The sequence below is a fragment of the Vanellus vanellus genome (genome assembly GCF_965231255.1).
Source record: "Vanellus vanellus genome assembly, chromosome: 6".
Taxonomy (NCBI): domain Eukaryota; kingdom Metazoa; phylum Chordata; class Aves; order Charadriiformes; family Charadriidae; genus Vanellus; species Vanellus vanellus.
The window spans coordinates 8,351,469-8,376,290 of NC_138911.1; the positions used below are offsets into that span (position 1 = coordinate 8,351,469).

The 24,822-nt window shown below is 36.6% G+C and overlaps 1 protein-coding gene across 2 annotated transcripts in view; it reads right to left on the reverse strand.

The window, feature by feature from the left end:
* Window positions 1-24,822, reverse strand: part of IMMP1L (inner mitochondrial membrane peptidase subunit 1) — a 37,247-nt gene that overhangs the window by 11,125 nt on the left and 1,300 nt on the right. Inside the window, exons 2-5 of one of the 2 annotated variants that reach the window (XM_082485159.1) lie at window positions 19,499-19,611; window positions 9,065-9,202; window positions 8,237-8,325; window positions 7,175-7,301 (exon numbers count right to left, since the gene is read on the reverse strand). In XM_082485159.1, coding sequence (XP_082341285.1) covers window positions 7,175-7,301; window positions 8,237-8,325; window positions 9,065-9,169 — 321 coding nt within the window. In that variant the 5' untranslated portion in view covers window positions 9,170-9,202; window positions 19,499-19,611. The remainder of the gene's footprint in view (window positions 1-7,174; window positions 7,302-8,236; window positions 8,326-9,064; window positions 9,203-19,498; window positions 19,612-24,822) is intronic. The other variant, XM_082485160.1, reaches the window with a different exon arrangement.

A 24,822-nucleotide genomic window follows, 5' to 3' on the forward strand; every position in this document is an offset into this window, starting at 1 on the left:
TAAAGTTTGTGTAATGCACAAATAGCTACTGCTGTTCCTGAACTTACTTACTTGGAATTTAAAAGGTTCGATCACCACACTCACTGCTTTGTGGGAAAGGTCAGAATTTTCACATCAGAAATATCTATGCCAGTCAAATCACAAAAAGATATGCTTTCTCTCAGTATTACTTTTTGGATGTTGCACAAGTTTCCAACTGCGTTAAATGATAATTCAAACACTTGCATGCACTGTTTACTTCACTTGTATAAATATTCTCATTTAATTTACAGACCCAGAGCATATTGTTCAATATGTTGATGTCAGTCGGCCTGAAAAGCAATACGTCCAATTTTTAAAAATCTCTTGCTGCAACCCTAAATTTAAATTATTAGCCATCATTCCTTTTCTAAAAATACTATCAGAGTTAAAATTAACTTAAAATTAATGCAATTAATAAAAACTATGCAAAAATATTACTGTCATGAAGAATAATGCCCAGATTTTGCAAGCACTTTTTACATCCTCTCTCTTTGCATTAAAATAATGGTTCTCTCATTCATCATTTTGCTGCAAATAGTGAAAAAATATCTAAGCTTTATAATCCACTAAAATTTTGATTTTTTTTTTATTTTGTAGATGTTCATAGACCAAAACTTTCAAAAACAAATCTACCTACATTTAGGAACTCGGGGGGGGGGGGGGGGGGGGGGGGGGGGCGGAATCTGAGTATTTCTGTGATACATCCGTCCAGACTATTACCAGCTTTCTTGATTTATAGAAGATCAGTATTTTGGAAGAAAATATTGATTTCAAATCCAGCAAAGATTACTTAGCAATTTGCACAGACTTTTCTCACAGCAATCATTAAGAAGGATTTGATTCTTTTCTTCTCCAGAAAACAGATGATGTAACGAGGCCACCCTAAACTACAGATTTGAGAATAAAAACCCTGTGGGTTCAAACTCCAACTGGAACTTACTGGTTGAAACACAAAACCCATTGCTATCACTGGTATGCCCCGGACAAAGGCATACCTGTACAGAGTGATGTAGCTAATAAGCCAGGTAGCAACAATGGCCAATAAATACTCTGAGCAGGGGTAAGGAGTCCTAAAAATATCATCCGCCAGCTCCATCAGGAGCGACCTGAATCTGCTCATCACTCTACAGCCTCGACTGTGCATGATTGCATCATTTAAGATAGTCAGAAGGTGTTGGCTAGTAGGTGTAGAGGAGGGAGAAAATGAAATAGGTCCTTCTGTCAGACGTGAAGCTGATATAGGCAGATTAAAACTTGTGCTCACAAACTTCAGTGAGTCTTTAAGCAGTTGGTTTCCTCATCCTGAGCAGCTTCCTGGAAGTTACTACTTAACTTGGAGCACAGGAGTAATGGAATCAAAATCTTGAAGGTTCAAACTGATCTGACCAGTACAGCCAAGATTGTATCCCACCGAGGAAAAGCATCTAGTGCTATACATTCAGACATGAGTGATCTTGAAACAACTTTCCTCGAATCAATGAGGAGATTTCTTTATAGTTTTCCTTCGGGAATGAGTTGGCTGAACAGAACCAGGGCAACGCATCAGGGCCTGGGCAGTGCTCTCCCCCACCCCGGTGTAGCTGACCTGCACTCCAGACCAGCTGATATGGCACAGCTGTGTCATCTGGGTTCAGACTGGGGGGGGAAGAAAGAGCTGTTTGAGAAAGACACGAGACCTCGGTGGGAGCTCATGAAGCTGAGGCTGTCCCTGCTGGCCCCTGCCTGAGCCACGGGACAGGTGTGCCCACATCTGGCCACCCACCTCCCCGCAGACACGAGGATAAGAGATGGTGAATGGTAGCAGTGCTCTTGTGTCAGGCCATGCCACTTGTATGTTCTTCAAGTATCAAAAACAAAACTGCAAAGGTAAGAAGACCAATCCACTTGAGCAGAAGAAACACTGGAAATACTGGGAAGTAGATTGATAAAATTCTTTGTGTTTCTTTTCCCTTGAATAATTTAGTTATGATAAATCATAATTTTGATTTTAAATTACTTCTCAAGAAGAGTCAAGATTAGCTCTAGTCATGAACTCTCTGTACTAGGACACAGAGACATCTGCAAACTGAACAAATACACCAGATCAGTTCTGCTTTCCCACCAGACATTTGGCATACCTGCTGCTTAAAATTATGGCATAACTTTCTCTCGAGCCTCTAGAACGCTCGAACTAAGGAGAAGAAGAAAGAATAGGATGTTTCCTGTCTCCTGACCAGCAACTATTAAAACTTAGATTACTGAAATACTAAACCATGAGTGTAAACTAGCTATTAAGATACTAAGTACCAAGAACTAGTGTTTTGAGAACTTTATTTTTAACTGCTGTTTAGGATATTCTAAAGAGACTATCCAATGGTATTGAGCGCTCTGAAATATATAAAACCATTCTTCAGTGTGCATCCAAAATCTGTACTACTGTCTAGTGACTAAGACATTGCGTTGTTTACATTAACATTACGTTATTCTTAGTACCCACATAATATCCTTACTGCATTTGACAAGGACTGTTTAAGAGTTAATAGCGCTGTGCAAGACCACTACTCTGATCCGCAAACACAGTAAGATGCATTATCTTCAGAATTATGTTAGCTCTAGACTTAACCACAGGATGAAGAGATGCCATCTCCGCAATGAACCTCATTTTAGCACAAGGTAAACATACTTCCCCCACATCAGCTAGTCTCGCAGCATTAGTGGCGTGTTGTGATTGATTACCAGCAGAGTGTTGCTGAGATATGGATTTGTATCTCAGCTTTTTATCACTATGACTTGCAAAAGGCAGTTCCTTATTTACAGACTCTAGCTGTATTAAGTGACATTATTAGGTACTACTTCGGTTTAAGCGACACAAAGGCTTAGCATATTGGTGGTTTATGACATACAAGCTGTTTTAATCTGATGACTTACCCCTCACTTTTTCAATTTGTAGATAGGAGCTGCAGCACAAGAACATATGGTACTAAAGAAATTAAAGCTAAAGTAAATGGCATTAAAACAAATTCAAATATAACAATAGGATACTCAATCTGAATTATAAACCGGGATCTGTATTAAGACTTTTAAAAACAGGAAATAAAAAACTAAATATGAAAATTATCTTTCAGGTGGTTTTTTTAAAGGCCATTTCAGGGGTTTACTGTGATTCAGTAATTTCCGTATTAACCCTCATTATTTAGATCTCAAATAAATAAATCAGTAAAGATCTTTTTTAATAACTGAAACTAGGTCTGAATACCACATTACTAAAAAATAGTTGTTTACCTTCTTAACTTCTGGGTTCATACCACATTGCTTCTGATAGAGTAAAAATGTTATGCCTTCTTAAAGGTTTATTACAGTAAATATGCTTGCTTATATCTATAAAAACCATCATTGAGCACAAAACCAAAAAAAGCCCAGCAAAACTGCCGGCCTATTGCTCATATTCCATACCAAATATCAATAAAAAAGCAATTAAAAGAAAAAATACATTTTCCTAACTTTGGAATACTATAGCAGCTTACTCAAAAAAGGAATTTCAGTATCCTTTTAATGGAAATAGGAAGATTCCCCTGATTATTACTCTGCAGATAAGCTCCAACTTCCAGCATATGGAGGCATCATATACTATAAAGGGTCCAAAGTAAAGACATAAGTAATGTACTTAAATTTTAATTGAAGTACATGCTTACTTTATAGCAATCAATTTGGTATGTGGGATTAGTTCCATGCATTTGTAACCCAACAGTGATTCCATCAAAGGCAGTTTTGGGGTACAGCCTTACACTTAGTGCACTCTGACAAAAATATTTTTTCTCATCTGATGCATTACGTCAGGTAAGTATAGCAGCAAAAGTATTTTTATACCACTATAAAAACTTTCACATAACTGCCACTGCTATACTGCATTTCTACTTAACTGAAATACTCTTTTCAGAAAGAAATATTCAACTTATCCATGACTTTATTTTTCATTTTTATTATATCTTGGAAGGTTGGTTTGTTGTTTTAGTGTTTGTTTTTTTTTTTTTAATGTACAGGTATCTTTTTGGTTGGTTGCATCAATAAAGTACCTCATCTGTGTAATTTTACAGAGCAAATTGTAAACAGAGTTCTCCACTCCCCTGTCTATGTATATCAGCCACCCTGAGAAGTCTCTTCATGAATGAAACAGGATTGGAAGCAGGATCTGACTTGAGCATTCTCTTAGGCTGCAGAATAAGAATCACGTATGATAGTGCTTCTAAGCACAAAAATCCCCAGCTTGAACTCTGCAAAATATGCCAAGACTAACATGGACACAGTCAACACAGACTAAGCACAATTCCTACTAACATGACTGTAAGGATCTCGGTGACCCTTGGGGTGCCAAGAGAAGCAGCTGCTTAGAGGTGGTTTCGCTCTCAGGTGGGTTAGGTATGTTGTACTGCCATTAATCTGTCATCTCCAGGAACTGGCTAACTCCTGATACCCTAACCATCAGCAGGCAACCACCAGCCAAGAAAGAAGCAGAGGTTCAAATAGCTAATTCAACACTTTTTCTGGCATCTGATAATTTGTATTTGCCGTAATAAGTTTGCGAACAGGACAGAACTATTCACCATCACTCCCCAAACCAGGAGACAAGTCAGCCAAGGAAAGCTGTGCAGTTGACTGTAATTAAAACAGTCCTCTGACCTTACACACTTTGGAGTCACCGCATTCAACTATCACTCGGAGCGTTCTCATTTTTTAAAAAGGAACGAGTAGCCTGGTATGAACAACAGAACTGATGACAATTTCCAGGCTTTGCTCGCTTAGAGAGTGCCTGCAGTTGTACCTTTCCCTGGCAGCTCGACACCCCAGGCAGCACTTCCGGCCGTTTGGGATCCCAGCCGAGGCCTTTCCTCAGAGTTTCCACAATCTTTTTTTTCTTCTTTTTTTCAAAACCCCAACTCAGGTTAATTCTTCCCAAGGAGTATCAACAAAACAAATAGCCAGTTCTCTGTACATCCGCTGCTGCTATTTGATTTGAAGAATTTTGTGTTTGAATGAAGAGGAAAAGTGTGTAACACGGTGATTCACTAAGATAGGGAATCCGATTAGTCAATTACCTAAACACAGACATGTATCGCCTTTTCCCTCCCCAACAAGAACCATTTATTTCACGAATAATCCAGTATAAATTATGAGCATAAAGTGCAGATATCTGTGTTGAGAATATACTCTCTCTAAAGGAAGTGTCTCCTGAACAGATGGAAAGAGGTACCTCCTCAACAACCACTAAAGATAGGAGGAACACAGATATGTGCTAACAAACAAAAGCATTTCCATTTAGATCCTTTCTCCCCCTAGATACAAGTTCTGAAGCAAGAATTAAGAAAGCCTGCGTGTCACTTTGCTGTGTTTCCACGCATTAGCCTTTATGAAAAACATACACAGGAAACCAGGAGACGGACTCCGCATTCCCCATCCTCTCGTTCTCCTTACGTTCTATATTAAAATGGAAGACAAAAAGTCTTACACCTGGAGCTGAAATTGCTCTGCTGGATATTCATTTGATCGCCTCAGGGTTTCCAGAGAGGCTGGCATCCTGTTAAGTACAAACCTTGCCCTGAACTTCCTTTTCAAGGCTCGGACAAGCAAAGAACAAGATGCTCAGAGAAACTCCACTTGTGTCTTCTATCAGTGCAGACACAATTCAGGTTTTCATTTAAAGTCCTTCTTCGCTGGTCAATTTATATTTCCCCTAAATTACTATTCCCGTAGGAGCTAGAAAATTTCTTCAGCTCGGTAAGAAAGGTGGGGATTTTTTTTGGGGGGGGGGGGGGCAGTTCAGTTGCTTTTTTTCCTTGGTTCAACAGCAACACAATTTATGGAAAAACTAAATGCTCTGTCTTCCCGTTCAACACATAACAGAGAATGAGTTCCTTCTTTCTGTCCACGGGTGACAGAAGTGTAAACAGAAGCTCCAGTGGTAGTAGCACTTGATCAGAAGGGCACATTAGAAGCAGGTGCCTGAAATGTCTTGCCTCAACACTGGAGTGGAAGAAACAACAAATTCAACCCCTCAGAACAGGGTATGAATCATATCCTTGCTTTCTGGTCCTAGGTCTTGACTCAATCCCAACACCGAGACTAGACACAACGTTGGCAAGAATTTTGCCACTGATTTTAGTAAGGACAGACTCCAGCTGCCTAATACAAATGAAGCAACGGTACGTGAAGGCGTGCTGGTGAAGCTGTCTGTACGGTAGCTAAACTCTTAAAGGATTTATCTATGATACACTGTGGTTGGCTGCAAGGAGTATTCCATAAAATTCTCTACCTTCACAGCACAGGACTTCAGCTACGGGCCAGACGGTAATTCTTCTTACGGTAATTGTGAGGATGAAGTAGATATGAAAAGGCAACAGAATATCTTTAAGATTCAAAACACCTGTGCAAAACCTGATGTCTCCACAAGGTGCTGAACGGAGGTAATGGTCAAACATGCTTTGGGGAAAAAAAAACAAACACACACATTTTTCTGTCATCATGATTTCTGATTATTTTTCCAATGATAGCCTAAAAAGAAGTTGCTGAAAACACTTTGTCAGAAATCTTTCCAAACTTCTGTTAAGTCTGTCTGCACAAGGACAAGTGAGTATTAAGAGTATTTTTTTGCCTTTTTATTTCATCTTGTTACCTGACTTTTTGGACAAGTTAGGAAAACTACTACTTTTCCAACCATACTCAGAAAAATTAAAATATTGTTACATAGAAATATAGAGATACATTAAAGTATAATTTTGAAAGCAAAATCCTCAAAGCAGTTGCAGAGACAAAATTTTCACTTCTTCATGTTTAAAATACAGAAAGAGTTTTGCCTTAAGACCAAGCCCTTGAGTCTGCCATCTGTACGGCACTTTAAGCTGAGAATTTTAGAGTATTCTTCCAAGGAAGAAGACCTAAGCAAAGGGCAGAGCAAAAATATCATCTGCCTACGCTTCCTATGGAGACAAAATACACCAAGAAAGACAGCTTGCCATAACAGTTCACAAATTACAACATTTTACTGTACATATACAAGAATAAAGAATAATTTATGAATGTCATACTTTATGATGATACTCAAATACTGCAAACCTTTTACAGGCTACCAGGCCTACTTAAGTAATCATTAATTTACAAAGCAAGAAACGCTAATACTTACATAGCTGTGACTCTTAAGGAAATCTGAAGGGTTGCTTGTGCAGACTTTATCCCCTTCCAAGCCAATTACTCTTTTACAGATATTTGATTTGGGGTCATTTGGGCTTTTCACAATTACAATATCTCCTCTGAGAGGAAAAAACAGAAACAAAAACAAACAGAAGAACTCTAAATGCAAACTATTTGGCCGCATACATGTGCATCAATGCGTATACTCCAAAAATATTCAGGTATATTAAAGATACTTCCTTCTGCTGAAAATTCTCGTCTACAATTTTGGTTTCTTCAGTTTTACTGAGGGTGTAATTTTACATACAGTTTTTTAAGTACATTTGGAGAGATTCTTTGTTATTTAGACCATTTATAAAACACTTAAGACTACATTTTAATTGACAGTGCTCCGATGAAATGAATGCTGTTTAACTTGGTCCTGTTGCTACATATATATGCAACAGAACAGATTCCGTGTTCCTAAATGTTATTTTCCAAACGTTATCCTTCCAGTGAAACTTCAACTGTCTAATCTGAGTTTTTAAGACTTTATATTACTTTTGCCTCCTGATTGTACACATTAGCTTGTACTGTGAAACAGGCCACAACAAAATGGGCAAGGGCCTCGAGCCTACTGCGCTCTACAGCACAGTAATAAAATGACATTTGATAAACGGTACTTATCCCATTTGGTCACTTTCCTAACAACCTATCTGAGCACAGCAATACCTACAGCTTGTTTTGCAAGGGAGACAAAACTGCTTACGGGGGAAGTTACATTCACACAATAGAACTGTTTTAGGAAAAAAAAAATAAATGGGGTTTTTCCTATTTTTTGGACAAAGCTGTAAAAGTGACATCATAGACTATATCCTGAATAAATTCTGACAAGTTGTTCGATGGGCTGTATATGCTGATTACTTTAACTTCCCTGAGACACAATGAGAGGAGATTACGAAAATTACAATTTAGGAGCAGAAGAATATGTGAAAAATAAAGGACAGAACGAATGTGGTTACTGACAAGCTCTGGCAAACGGAATGTAAAATCTAGTCTCAACAGAGGAGCATACTTTCGAATGCAATAAAAGTGGCGGCTAAGGTTCTCCGAAAAGACAACATCAGAATTTTGAATGGTTGGTTCCATTGAAGGTCCAGAACACTGCAAATTAAAAATAAATGAGAAAAAATTACTATTTCCAATTACTTTTATCTAAGATACATTAATATTCAAATTATTTGCTAATAAATTAGAAAAGGTGTAATGTAAAGAACAACTAGAAAAGTGAGATCCTCACTTGGAGGATCAATTAAAAGGCGAGGACAGCCTCCAGAGCGCCTCTAACTCTGTTACAGCTCCATATTTGCTCAGAATTGGTCCTGAACTGAGCTGGTGCAACAAGCCCCTACAGATTCACTTCAGCACCTAATGTGCAGGAAATTATTTGGAGCAGCACTTGGAGCTCTGCCAGCTTACCCCTTTCTTCAGCCTCTGTAAGAGAAGCATCAGAGAAGCAACCCAGTACCTGCTGGGTTTAGAACCTGGGGAGGAGCGGGAGGCAGCATACAGCATCCAGAAATCTGCCCAGAGTTGGAAATGAGTGTTTCCTAAGGCATTATTAGTGCCTCCAGTCTTTCTGAAAGAACTTACTCTCTGCAAAATGCTTAATCACAGTTTCCCACTTGCTTTAGTGATACCTCAAGCAGTAACTCGGCAAAAAATACAAATGCCTAAAGTAGAAATAACTTTCATAAAGGCTGGACCTGCCTCCAAAAAAATACCCATTTACTAAACACACTTAGAAAAAGCTTTAAAAAAATGAAGAAACCTGAATTATTAGCATTTTCACATATAACAATAGTTTTATTTTCTTTTAAATGTCATGAAAATGAAAAGTTACCACAACAATTCCTCCAAGGTACTCAAAGGCACAATGCGCTATGCAGCCATATTGCACAGTATACCCAAGAAATCGAAAGGTTTTTCCTAGGACATTGCGAAGCATGGTACAGTGTTACGTCGTTCAGCTGGTCCTAGTCTACAGTAAAACAGAAGAATATCATTCATTTGGTAACAAACAGCCTAACGTTTACAAAGCTCTTTTTTGTATCTAAGGGAGAATATTTTAAAAAAAAAACAGTGCATAAAACCAACAAACAATCAGATATATTCAAGGAGATTAGTATAGTTTAAACTCAAATGCCATCAAGTTTTTAATTTACTACGCAGACCCTTCCACGTGTACAGTCCATGGACCCCAGTCACCAGCTTATTAGTGAGATTCAGTAGGAGCTGAAACAAAACAAAACAAAAAAAAAAACTTTGCCAAACTAGAGAAATTGATGGGAGAGAATGGTGTCAGAGCTCTCCGCTGAGAAAAAGAAGTTGGGCTTCTTTTACTCAAGACAGCAGACAGGCTTAACTGGCACATGTCTAAGTATCTGCACTATTTATAAGAACATCCTCCCCTCCACTGGCTTTTGCTGAATGGAATCGGGAAAGTTGTAATCCTGTCTTTAAATGCAGGCTTTGACTTCCTGACTGGACTGCGTATTGTAACGCAAATTCAGTTATTTATTAAATAACACTCGATAGAGTTGTTTTAATCACATGAAGCCAGTGCAACTTAGATCACTGTTTTTCTTCAAGCACTAGTATTTAAAACTGAATGCTCAACAGCAGTGATTTGAGGATTTTTCACAACTGAAATTACATTCACAGAAAACTGGAGTAATAAATAGTCAACCAAAACTTTAAGATCGACCTGACAATCAATCAAATGAAAAAAAGGCTTGAAGAACTAGACAAAATTAAGGATAATAGAGTCCTGAATGTCTTGGCTAAGTAAGTCTATACTAGAAGAATACCGTTGTTGATAGGAATTCTGAAGGTTTTGCAGAGCATTCCTCTGACTAGACTTTCATTACCAAAACATCTGCATATAAAAATAGGGCATTAGGTGTTTCTGTTCTCAGCTACAATACAGTGGCATAAGTTCTGCTGCACATAAGACTGTAAATATCTTCTGACCCCCTCCCCCAAATATTTTAGTCAAACTCTGATGATTAGGTGTAATTCCTGCAATGCTAATCTAACTAAAATGTTTCTTTACCCCAATTTTTAAGAATATTTCCATTTGAGGAAGTGAAAAACACACACACTGAAGTAACTGAACCAAGTTTTACATTCTGCAAGAAACCTGTCCCCCTTAAACTCAGTATCCGCTTTATCATGAATTAAAACCACAGCAAGATTTCCCTCATTTACTAAGAGGGGTCAATATAGCTTGCTAAACAAATGCAGTAAGCTAAAAGGAAAAGAAAAGAAAAAAAAAAAAAAAACAAAACAAAAAACTCTGCTTGTACAATATGCCCCACTTCATAATGCAGTAAAGACTATATAGTCTCTCTATATATATATATTTCAGGATGTTTTGTTCTTTAAGTGGAGGAACTTAAAAGCCCATAGCTTTACTTGCAGAACTCTCTCTAGAAGTTATTGGAAATTTTGCCTCAATACAGTTAAAAGTGGCTTTTGCCTTTTGCATTTAGTATTTATGTATAAAGGAAAAAAGATGACTATTCTTGGGGGTAAATATTCTCTAACAAGCTCATTTCCTTGTTCAGAAAAAAAGATGTACTTGCCTTTTTTATTTGTCACATAAATGATCTCCAGAATAAATCCACTTAAACCAACCTGTGATTCATCATCCTTAATATTACCCAATGAGTTCCACAGTAATGAACCAAACTACAACAGAAAACAGAAGTGTCTTGAATTGTTTCATTAGCATGTGCAGTGCCCTGTACACCACGGGACACCCTGTGGGAACTGAAACAGCTTTGCTGTAAGCTACATGCTCTTTCAGCAGAATTTATTCGGGAGAGCCAGAAAGTGGTTTGCTCTTCTCAACCGAGTATGCTATGAAAAGCGTGGACCAACTCCTTATTCTCAGGGCCAGAAACACTGTAAGCCCAAGAACGCTGTAAGCCCAGAAATGTGTTGCAGGTGATAAAAGGAAGATGGAGCGACAGCAGATCGATTAGAGCGGCACAGCTTGTGTGAATTAATGACTACAACTATCTTCTGAGAGAAGTACGACATCAATACTTCTTAACAGCACCTGCTAGAAGGGCAGCCTCACATTGCCTCTCAGACAGGAAAATACTGCGCAACCATCCTTTATTTCAGATCCGTGCAATTCCGAAATGTTATATTAATATATTCAGACACCTGCAGATATTACAGGTAAAAAAAAAAATCATAGAAACACTGCGTTGCATTGACCAGAACAGGTAGATATTGTTGATTGCGCCAATGGAACAGTAATGACAGACGCATTAGGAGAAAATTTAAACCTCTCATGCCAACAGCTATCAGGCTATAACTAAAATAATTTTTTATTATGAAACTACAAGCAACTGCTATATGTCTCTGAAAATAAGTTTCAAATTCATTGCAAATTATTTCTGTTGGACTCTGGATGACACGTACTTCCCAATAGTTACAGTGAACACACACATTTCTCTCTGATGTCTGAGTAACTCTGAGTTGAGAGGGATATATTTGTAAATTATTCAAGGAAACAGGGTTTAGAGTGAGCTTTACCTACTGCTAGAGCTCTCATGGTATAGAACATGAGTGAAGAGGTCTCAAATTTTGTTCCCAGTTCTTTTAAAATAAATTCTTAATCCCTGAGACACAGATTTCACCGGTCCCAGTTTATAAATGTGGCACAATTGATTTTTTTAAATGCTCAGGATTATCAGATGCTCATGATAATGATGAAAAAAAACTTAGCTCTTACATAAGGCCTTTTATTGCTACTCAAGAAAGTTAATTTCAAATTAAGGCATATAGTACCTAGATTATACACAGATTATACTTCCGAAGATTGGGGGTTTTGTTTTTAACATTAAGGTCTATCTTTAGACATCTAATGTTCATTCCACAGAATAGCCACAATCCTGAAAGTTTCCCTGTAGTTTTAAGTAACAACTTCTACTTAACAAGTGAGTGGTTGTAGTAAGAGTAAGCCCAGTCAAACAAAAAAAAAAATCCCAACTCTAGTTTATTAAAACCCACAGAATATTTATCTTAGAATTGCTCCAGCATCAGTAAAATATAATTCTGTTTCCTCAGAAAATTTTTTATCAGTACATTTTTTAAACAATGGCATATTGTTGATCAAAAGAAGGTAAATGGCTGAATGCTTTTCCACATCACAAAATTAATTTTAATACAAAGTGCTGTCAGCAGGCAACTCCACCAGATACAGGATAAGACCATTAAGCACAATAAAACAAATGATTTAAGTCAAAGGCCCCTTGAAAACTCAATGGATCTGTTGTATAAACATCTTTATCACAGAACTAACAGCATAAAATCTGTTGTTATTACTGCCAGGTACTACCTACTATCATATAGTAGGTAGCTGAAAATTTTATACTGAAATAGACATTGTTTTTATACCAAACATAGACATTGATTAAAAAAGGTTACGCATCCATATTTATCACGCAGAATACAATTTGGTTATCTTACAAGAACTGTATAGTTTATCCCCTGCAGCAAATAAAATGCAAAATGTAATTACTATTATCCTCTGTTCCCTTTTCCTTACATAGCCTATGCCTTCATAATTTGATTTTTTTTTGTTTGTTTGTTTATAAAATTAATCACAGCTAGCAGGGTGGAAATCACTTTGAGCCTCATGAATGACATCCAAGAGATGGGAAAGGATTAGTTCTCAGTTGCTGCCAGTTATAGCACCAGGTGGCTTTTTCTGCAGTGAAGGTGTTACCGATAATCCCATTACATTGGTACTAAATCTTGCAGACATCAAAATTATCACCAAGGTTCCTTTTCATCCCATCCTTTCCAAATGACTGGAAGTCGCTTCACCTGAAAGAAGTCAAATCCACATGCAGCTGCTGTTTTAGCAGCCAGCGGACTCCCTGAGAATGCCAATCGTGATCCAATTTCGCTGTGCTGGTGGCCCCCTATTCCCTGTCCAATAATACATCTGTTAAAAAATCCTACAGCTACAAATCAAGTTTAATCCTACCAGGGACCTCATGTTGGTCTTGTCTTCCAAAAAGGCAGCAGGTTTTGCCGTCTATCTCTGCTAGTGTCTGGGGAATACTCTTTAAATCCCAGCCCTACTTAGAAGAATAAGCTAAGGATCACAAAACATGACCTCAAAAACCCTGATATGACTATATTCTGACCCAGAGGCATTCATTCTAGTTGAAGATTAGAACTTTGCATAATAAGATTACACAGCAAGTGAATGATATCAAGGGACTATCCATATGCAGCCGCCTGGTTTTCTATAGACAGCCTGTGCTCTGCAATATGCAGTGCAGACGAAACAGAGCTTGGTCTTTCTAGCTGAAATAAAATAGATTCACATAAATTAGTTGGCCATTTCCAGATTCCTAAATCCCCTATTACATCTTTTATTGACAGCTCCTGTGAGGATAGCATGAATGGTATTCTCTTTGTATTCTTTGCTTCTGTCACAATCACACTCAAAGGGAAATGTACATAGGTTGTCTAGAAATTAACATCTTATTTGCTGTAATCTTGGATTACAATTAACTGTGTACATAATAAAATCAGGAAATCAATGAGCAGATTTATCATTTCCAGATAACCAATGGCATTGTGTAAGACAGTTTAACATATGGTGCCAAAATTTTAAATACAGGAAAATCCAAGTCTCAGCCAATGAAAGCATGGCTAAACAAGTTATTGGAGTTGATATTAAATAGACTTTTCACTATAATAAAAAAAGTCTAGTCCCATTTGCTTTATATAAAGCTTCCCAATTCTGACTTTTCACTGGATATTTAGTGATAGTTTATCGGTTTTTCCCTAGCTAACAAACTCCCATCCCAACATTCTCTGCTTCTAACCAGATACCTTTCTTCACACATGGTAATCCCGTAACTCTTTCCCAGAGTTTCTCTGAGATTATTACTTTTAAAAAAATCCAAAACTCCATGGCAAAGAAAAAACTGCACACTGACTAGGCTATTTAAATATTTATGTTTGAGCTGTTATTTATATTAAACTATTCTTTTAAAACTTATGCATAAAATTAATGTTACATGTGCTAGAATAGTGAAGGGTGTCTTTGATGTTTATTGGGAAAGATACTTCCCATATCAGATACACAACTTAATAAACGTTTTAAATATTCTAATTATAATCTGAGGATTCCAAACATCTAAAGCAAAACAAGGAACAATTTTCAAAAGGTCTTTCCATGCAGGGAGTCAGGCAGAACTTGATTTTTATTTCTAACTGTTAGTTTTCGTTAGAAGAAACACTGGATTCAGTCTGGCAAGTCTGAAAAAGCTTGGTGATATTCGGAAAGAGAAGATTATTTTTCCACATTATCTCTACTAGGCACTGACAGTTTGCCTCCAACAAGTGCTCCTTCATCTGCTGATCTCAAGCTGACAAGGAGCTCAGTCCTGTAAACATAAATTCACATAATGCAATCCTCTGGTGTTAAACAGCTAGAGACTACCTACATAAGAACGAGCAGTTTTTCAAAACAGATTTCAAGCAGTTCTCACTGGTTCTATTTACCTTTGGGAAGCAACTCCTAACAGTCCCACAACCCTGTATAAAACGCTGTATTAATGGTCAGATGCATTCCAGGGCTTCTGTCTTCCTCTGCAGCTCTATACACTCATCTTTGCTGAACAGCAGAATCCAAATAGCTGAGCAAAGGCATGGTCATACATGGCAAGCTTGAGCCTCTGAGGGATGCCGAAATACACACTTAACAGTCTCCTGTAACAACGTCAGTTCGGAAAAACGCCAAAGGTCTGACAGAGAGCACAGCCACTTTCCTGGTGACTGAGAAAAATATACCGTGTCTATGTGACAAGAGTCAAATAACTATATTCTCAGCTACATGCATTTAACTTAATTTTTAAAAACTCACTTTCTTGAGACATAGACACGTAAACATTTAAAATGAATTTTAATTAACTAAGACAAGAGTTACAAGTCAAATTTTCACATTAGGAACTTAAAATCTATGACCCTACAGAAACTAAAGTTGTCCATGGCTCACACGTCCCCTGCACTTCCCAGTGCTGATACACCTTCTAAAAGTATGCAGGTATTTTTGGAAATACTACTCAAAGCAGTGAATAGGGGAATTATTTACCGCTCTATGTATTAACAAGTAAAAAGGCTGTTTACTTAAAATATCTGTCATTACAAAGAGGAATGTTTGCTGGTAAAAAAAAACCAAAACAAAAACACCACAAAAAAACCACCCTAAAACAAAAAAAAAAAAACCTCACATAAAGCAAAGCAACCTATTTAAGTACACCACCAGCAAGGCTGTTTAGAAAGAAATACAATCTCTTAATCTTAGGCCCAGAGTTAGTCTCAGATTAGAATGCCATCATTGAAGGGTACTCCATAGTGGTTTATGAACATGGAAATCACCATACAAGATCTTAACACAAATAGTAAATCAAAGCTGCTATTAAATATCTGAAAAATACAAAAAGCAAAAATCAAGACCAGTTTTAGCACTGTCAGAAAATATAACTAAGAATCTTTCTGTCTGTTCTTCATCAATACTTCCCAGTTACAAGCATCATCTTTTAATGAAATATATTATGCATACTCTGCATTAAAATATGTGTTACAAAATAGGAGAAAGGAAACACACAGTCAGAAAAAGTGAGCTCAAAATTTACGTTTCCAAGTTACTTGAACAGAAGAAAAATGCAAATCAAGTGTTTGTCACTGCTATTATTCTACAAAAATTTTGACGGCTTTCCGAAACTTTTTTAGTTATGAAGTTTTAAATACACACATGTACACACATATTCAACTACTTATTTTCTCATAGTACAAATTGTATTTCATGTTAGTTTATGCAGTAAAAATAAACTGTAATCAGTACTTTTTCTCATTGCTCGATAAGATTTTATTCGTTATTTCTGAGCTGTTTTGTGTATAAAACACAAGTTCTGCAAGTTCTTCTCCACTTACAGATACAAGTATTAAAAAAAGTTCCAAACATCAATAGATGAGTGCAATGATATTCAGTCTAAGTTAATCCCCAGACATCCAAATCCATGAATAAAAATTCATCAGTTTTAAATACACTGAGCCTATTAAGCAAGAACAAAAGCATATGCACAAAAGAGCTTTTAATATATTTCAAAGCCCACAAGAGCCATGGTCTCATTAAAATTATAAATTACACAAACATGGAATAAAGATTCAAACTGCAGTGCAGCTAAGCAGATTACAGAAAACCCCGCGTTCCATATGATAACACACCATGGCCCTCCCAGATGGGGGCTTGGAACAAAAAGGCCATCACTGCAGCTAGGGAAAACCTCCTTGTGATCTCTGGTTTCTGTTCAGCAGATGACAGCCAAATAATATGTTGATTATTCTGTTTGTGCTGCTAAGCTTGTAAGATGGAATAAAAGCGATATGATCTATTGTGAACTCAATGCTAATGTGTTGCTCCACTCATAAATAATATACTGAATTTATTCTGAAACTATCTTTTTATCTGAGTTCCAGGTTTTAAATGCATGAACTAAAATAAAAAGCCAGCATAAACTATTATTTAACTTAATGGTTTAAAGTAAAAGATACAGCTGACACAATAATAAGTGAGAAAAGTGACTATTAAGTGAATCAAATAAGTAGAGGTGCCTTTCTCAAATTTAGCAAATGATTATACGCTGAGGTGCAGAGTACTTGCAAGATGCTGAGCACACTCCAGCCCCACAAACTGCATTATCATTGATACCAAACAGATTACCAAAAAGGGCCTATATGGTTTATTTAACCACAGATAACCACCCCAAATCCAAAATACAAATGAGGACACAAATACTTGCAAAACAGAAAAATACCATCATTGTATAACTTCACTAATATCACGTCTCACCGACTGAATTGCTTTCTTAAAAACTGTTCAAGATTTTAATAAGCGATCAGATTTTATTTCATCTGAGTTTACTAATTTGGCTTGCCCCTTCTTTCATAATACACTTTCTTTTTAAAAGGAAAAACAGTGACTGGTCCGCAGCTCCTTCCACAAACATTGTGTACATGCTGAGAAGACTGATGATCTTCCTGCAATTCAATGTTTGTGAATTTTAGATCTTTTATGCCAGAAATGTTAAAAATTCTATTAAAAAAATCACCACGGCTTGGCAATAGCATGAGAACGTCAAGACCAAACAGTGCTTCACCCTTCTTGGGCCAATGGGAGCACAGTTGATAAAGAGAAATGGTGGAAACGGGCAGCCCCAAGAGCATGCAACAGCTTTCTCAAACAAAAATGTATTTAAAGGAAGCTCAATTACCCTTCTTCCACTGAAGGAGACACAAAGACATCTCTAATTCACAGAAATAATGAAAATGGAAACTGAAAAGATATTAGTACATGTAAGTCTTAAAACTAAAAATTCAGATTAATTACTTCCTCCAGAATTAGTCCCCCATTGAAATGAATAACAATTATATTGTTTTCATAGGGAAACAAGGTAGTACCCTGAAACAACTAGTGAAGCTCACATTTACACTAGCAACCACCACCTTAAGTCTGTCCCATTGACAACACAGTATTGTAAAAAATAAGACTATACAAATAATATTATTGTATAACCTTAGTTGCAGCAGTTATTTTACAGTTACCAGTTACAGTATTGTTACTTCTGACCTTAATGATATTTCAGTTTCCCTCAATCTGTTTCAGTTTCTACAGTTTTAAATATTAATTTATTCATCTTTCATAATTAATCTCACACAAAATACAAAATAGTACCTGGGGGGAAAAAACGGCAACAGCCATGCAACTCAAGCACCTTCTTCTGATACATTTATATTTCTATAACCAAAACGTTTTTCGTATTCTTACAAAATTCATATAATAAAAAAGTTTCAACAATAAAACAACTTTTCCAGCTACGATTACAGCACTAATATCTAAGCTTGCAAAAGCCAACGCAAGTCAACACAAACTTCAATGCATTACTGAGTAGATAAAAACTTGGCTTGAGCAGACAGTAATTTAAGAATCACAAAAGTGACACTCAAACACTGAAGCACAAGGGAGCTAGCTTGCTTAGATAGCCCTACCCCTACATACATGCTCCTGAAATGGAATTTCAGGAAATACAGCAGTTTTGGCATGGAATTGGCAGGCTCAATATAGGAGATGGAAGAAGCTGAATCCATCAAGATAAAGACTAATGAAACTTTGCTAAAATACGTTTGGCTACAAAAAAAGCCAGATAGTCAGCGTTTTCTGCTTTTTTTTTCATCACAATATTATTCCAAATTTGGAACAATGTAAGTTTTCTTAAGTAGCCAGTACTGGACCTGGCTTTTTCTATTTAAAGTGAGTTTTACTAGATTGCTTGCTTGTGTTTTATCTAACTTTATAATCACACTGAAAAAAATCTGTATTTTAATTCTTGTCTACTTAAAATTAAAAATGCCTCTTCATCTACTTCTCAACGACCTATTATTTACCATTCTAAACAAGTTCTTACAACAGCCACATCTTTTGAAAAGCAAGGACTTCTGTCTCTGTGCTCAGAAAAGGTATGGTTACGTAGCTCTACAGAATTATTTATAGTAGCACATCTTGGTTCATCCCCCACTCTATGGATGGTCGTGATGCTGTGAAACTAGATGGAAGTCCATCGAATACAGCTGAATCTTGAATACATCTACAACTCTGCAGTATCTCGTCCTCAGCAAAGCCCGAGAGTTGTATGCTTTTGTGAAGCTGCTGACCAATATCACCACTTGGGAAAGCCGAACTAGCATCATTCTGAGCTGGATGAGTAACTGTATCACTGCTCACAGTGCTAAATAAGTTAGTACATCTCGCTCTTTGTAACACACCTATATACATTTCAGTTCAACCACTGCTCTTTTGTGTGTCTTTGCCAGACTAACGATTGAGTCGTTCAGAAATCTAAGACAGAATGGGCAATAAAGGGTCAAAACCTGCTTGTTAGAGGATATGACACTATCTGACATTACTTCCACACCAGCAGTGGCTGAATAACCAAGCTAGCATTAACCTACTTGTCCAGAATATCTACAGAAGCCACCATGATCAGAATACATCATTGGCCAGTACACTGGAAAGCTGAGATTACAAGTTTGTGGGACTCACCAACAAGTTACACCCTTACATGTAAGCACATTGGCAAAGATTCTCATCTTTGTGATCATCGAGGTGTTGAGATTTATTTTCAATTAACTGTCAGTTCATCATTCTATGCCAGAGCAGGAACTTTCTGACTCTCACCTAGCATGCCTGTCATTACGTCAACAGATGCCAGAGCCGGCTGGTGAAAGCTAATCCAGAAAATAACGTCAGCAATACAGATTCTACTCTTCAGCATAGTAGTCAGAAGTTACCTGTAAGCACAAGAACAGTTAACATCTCCTTTATACAAGAGGATAGGTCAGACAGGTGGGTCTGTGCAACCAGAGGACTTATGACCCAGGTTTTGTTTACTTTTAAATTCAGAAACTACTGCAGAAGTATTTTGTGTTGAAACATTACTGTTTGATTTTTAGCTAACATTAGAAGAGAGGGAAAAATCTCCATGATGAAAACTCCTTAAAAATATTTCAGCAAGCAGACATGAATTACAATTTTAAAAGAATTCTGAAGGTGATTGGTTAAATCTTTTCTGCCTACGGGTAGGCCTCAAGTGCTTCGCCAAAGCATTTCACAGGTTTCAGGTCCACAATATTGCAGAGATGATGGAGCAAAAAAAGAACACTTTCTATAAAATCCCACAGTGTAGGTGAGGAGCAAACATTGCCTGTATTCCAGCACCTGCTGATACTGTAGCTTTGTAATAGAAATAACACAGTTCTTGGGAATAATGCCTTAGAAGACTAAAAGCCCTAACAACTTAGCAGAGAACATAACACGTTTTTGAAATCTGAAATGTGCCAATTCTTAACCTTATCAATAGCACCATATCAGGAAAAAATGCTTTAGCAACTACAAATTAGTGACACATACATTTTTACAGATATTCAGTGAATCTTAGGCTCCAAAAGCACAGGTAATACAAGTTATTTTGTACTTTTGCATAAACTGCAGTAATATAAATTATATTTTAAAAAGTCACAGCCATTAACCTTTCCTCTCCATAAATCATAATTACCTACACTATTTACCTGGCTTTAGAAATGACTATTTAATGAAATATGTGCAATCAGAAACAATTGGAAGACAAACACAGACTCAAAATATCAAAGCGTTTAAACTACGTTTTTCCAGTTGAAACACAAAGTTTACTCTTCACTTCTATTACTGACATGCTGAAGCAACAAACTGTTTTTTTTTTTTTCTTCAAAGACAGTCATTTGTATTCAATATGAATAGATTTGTGGATGTTAAGCATCTGAAAAAGGCTAGAATCAATCTGTCTTAGTTTCTAGTTTTTAATTCTGAAGGAAGCTTTATGTGGACATGGAACCCAGTACGGAAAACATTACAGAACATCAAAAGCCATGATACAAACAATACTCCTTGTCTAGTTGTTGGGTTGAGTTTTTTTTTTTCTTATTGCTTTTAGTCCTATCTTACAAGTATTTTTAAATTAATATGACTTAAAAAAAAAAAAAGAGAAATTCTTCTTTTTATGATAAAAATAAGGAAAGTAATCTTTATGAAACATATCACTAATCTGTATGACGCTTATTAAGACAGTACATTCAATTTACAACCCATTTTCAATATTACTGTTCTGCAAGTTTCAGTAATACTATACTGTACATTTTTATAATCTGAAATTACAGAAACATTAAGTAACTTTTTATGATTTATTAAACCATTGTCTTCAACACATACCACTTTAACTCATGTCTCCTAATTTATTTACTTCTCTTTCAAAAGAGCCGTTTAAATTTGACACAACTTTAAATTTTTATCGCTGTTGTTCAGTATACCCACAGGGATGCGTTTAAGTAACACCCAGAGACTTTCTGAAGAAAATCATATCATCTTATTATATAATATCATACAACTGGTATGTCTTAAACCCTCCCACTAATCCTCGCGTTTTCCACGGAGTGATTGGATAAGTAGTCTTTAAGCTTTCTCATACTGAAAAAAAAAAAAAACCCTCAGGTCTTTCGGTGTCAGAGCTTCCAGGATTAAACATTCTTTCCAGTTGTTGGCTCATGGCCCGAAGATCCTGCACTTTCAAACTTATCCCATTCTAGCTAGTTCAAAGATCAGGAAAATGAAGCCATCTTCTTTGCAGCCATAATCCATGACCCATGCTGTTAGATACTTAAGAACATCTCAAAAGCAAACTACCTTGTTTCAGCTCCCAGCGGGAGCTCAGCAGGGCGCTGGATCACATGACTACGAGCCCTACCTAGTCAGGTGACTCAATAGCTAATCTGATTTGGTGACTATAAAACTTTAATCAGTACAGTCTAATACCATCACATTCCAGAACTGATGAGGGAAGCAGCTTGGCAATGTAACAGCGATCGCTAATAAGATTATGAATTAGAACTGCCACTAGGATGCAGTTTTCTAGTTCTCCATTCCCCACATAAACCCAACAAGAAAATATTATTGAAAACGGATCAGGCAGACATATGGGTTTGAAACAAAACGCACTGATGTGTTTTATTCCAAAATGGATTGCATTTTCCTCATTGCAAGACAACAACATACACTGAATCTTACAAGGCACAACTAAAATGTAGCAAAAACATTCATTTGAAATCAAGGAATATAAAATACGTACATCAGTAACATCATCTTGTTGAGAAGCACTGCCCAGACAATACAGCCTCAGCTTGCAGTAACTGAAGGTCCAACGAGTTTACATCTGCAACCCATGCAGGCTGCATGTAGTAAACAAAGAAAAGAGGCAATGACAGCCAGGACAGGTGTGTTTCCTCTTATCAAGCACAAAAGATCTAAAGCACACTTCAAGAAGTGCTGCTGTTTTGGGGACACTGGGATTTTCACCAAATCCGTAGGCTACAGCTTTTGAAGAGAAATGACAAACATACTTGCAGATCAAATTCCAAGCATACCTTTTCCCAAATGTTTTGATTGTTCTCTTGCTCACCCATTGCATTCCCTCCATTTTTTCCTTAGGGAATTCTCACCCAAAATCCTCTTAATCCATCTTCGAATCTCCATTTGGTATAGGCAAACAGTTGAATTGGATCAGCAAGTTTACAAAAAATGGAAGAGAGAGCTTGATTTCTTCAGACTAGAGTTAGGATTTGCAGCTAAAATTGGCATAAACATTTGATCAGGTCTACATGATAATATGCAAGTAGCAAGAAAGAAAAGTTGATTATTCTACAGTTTAAGACATCCCAGTCTAGACACAAAGGTTTAAACTTCTCCATTTTACAATGAGCTGAGTATGACCATAATTAGTTGCCATAACTCAGCTGACAAGAAATAACTCACTAAGACATTTCCTGATCACTTGCAGTCCTCTCCATTTCAATTCCATCATAGCAGGACTTACCTACCAACTAACGTGTATTTGAGGATGAAAGCTTCTCCTATAGTAATATCTAGAATCACAGTTCCTGCAGTTTTGCTTTGTCAGACAGCCCCTAGTGCAATCTCTTACAACGGCTGAAAATTCATCTTTAGGTGGACATGTGAACATAAGCAAGCCTTTAGTATCATCCAAGACAATGAAAAAGCTATTATTATTCCTGAAAATTAAACACCATTGACTCAGTAATACAGAAATTTCCATAAAATTTGTTTCTTCTCTATTTGTCTAAAATGAAGTGCAGGTAGTCAGATGTCACAAGTAGTGTTTTCATAAGCACATAGTCAGTTGTGACACTTCATTGCATTAAATAGTTCAGGTTTTTTTTTTTTTAATTAAATCTTTGAAAAATAGCTTGTTTCCACCTGTTTTTAAATCAGTAGGACTTTAACTGTATCCATGATCTTACAATGTGACAGAGGAAAAATGAACATCACAAACAGAACTACTGAAATACTTTTTAACATTCAGTTCTTATACTGAAAAACTATTTCCATTTCTCCATATTTTTTGTAATATCTGAAAGTCTCTCCTGTTAGAAGTTACAGTGTAAGAGATGTTTTCTCTGTATTTCAAAGGGTGTCAAGTCACAAAATTTATAACAAAAATAACTTTATTTAAAAAAACATGAAGATCTGAAATAGCTGCAAGGTTCACAGCAAGAGGTGGAAGGTTCAACTGCCCTCTCTTCACTGTGTGTATATGCCCTTTTCCATATTGCATCAACTCAGCAGTATGACACTAAATTAAACGATTAAGAAAGTCGATAGATAATTCCAAGTCAGATCCAACAAGCACCAGGATTAGTTGGACTGGAAGCAGAGGAGGAAGAGGAAGTGAGACTTCCTGTTTTAGCAACGCTGACCTATTGTATCAGTTCAGGAGACACCGAGATTGACAGTAAGCTTGCACTTCACCCAAGAAATTCTAAAAATGGTAGGACCACAGCACAAGTATTCCCAATTGCAAAATACTTTCATTATGCGGGCTCCAAAATGAAAGAGAAAAAGAAAGAATTATTTAGGTTCTGGTTCTAATTGCCCTGCAGGTAAGTGAAGTAAGAAAAAGGAAAAGAGTATAGAAACTACCTGTCAGAGAAATAGTAATGAGAAATGGAAGAATAAGAGCACTCAGCCCTGGATGTATGCTTATATCTATTCTGTAAAGTTCATGTGACCTACATTAGTATATTTTATTTAAAAAACAAGCAAGGTGATACTTTATTTCACTGAAGTAAAAAAAAAAGTAACTGAAGTACTGCTTGGAATGGGGGGGGGGGGAAATCACTGAGACATAAGTGCATGCGGTATGCAACTTGATTTTTTCTGATAGGTAAGTTGTGACTTATCAAAGCTATCCTCATTAGGTTACAAGCATTCTAGTAAAGAGATCTCCAATGGAAATACTGAAATTTTTGCTAGCGTTACACACATCTGAAAACACTCACATCTGAAATATTTACATATCTGGACTCCAGAATGACAATACAGTAAGAAATCAAAGAGCTGATGTGATGTTTTAAAAGTGGAGAACTCTCAGTCAGTTTCAGCCCCCTCACTCAATGATACAGAATTTACACCATCAGACCCCACTGACAATAACAGATTCTTGAACTCTTTTTAAAAAGCATTGTGAATTACACTTTATGCCTTTATTTTGTTAAAGCCTTTCCTATTCCATATATTCATTAATCATTAATCTGATCCTACAGAAGTGACACTTAAAAGCATGGCAAGAAAGAAATATGCCTATTTAAGTGCCCTTTGATTTTTTTTCCTCTAAAGACAAATACTTCTAACTTTCACTGAACAATAATCTACATTTGAAATTAAATATTTATTATTCAATATTTCACAGTTTAGCAACAAATATAAACCATTAAAACAATCTCTTGATACTCGTGATAAAGATCTTATATTGTCCACTCCTTAACATGTAAAGTAGCTTAGCCAGCAGCAAAACAAATGCAATTTCACCAGCTAGGAAGACAGAATATTGAAACTTCATGCTCCTAAATTTGAATTTGATATGAAAGAAAAATTCTGGGGTTCAGTACTGTTAATAT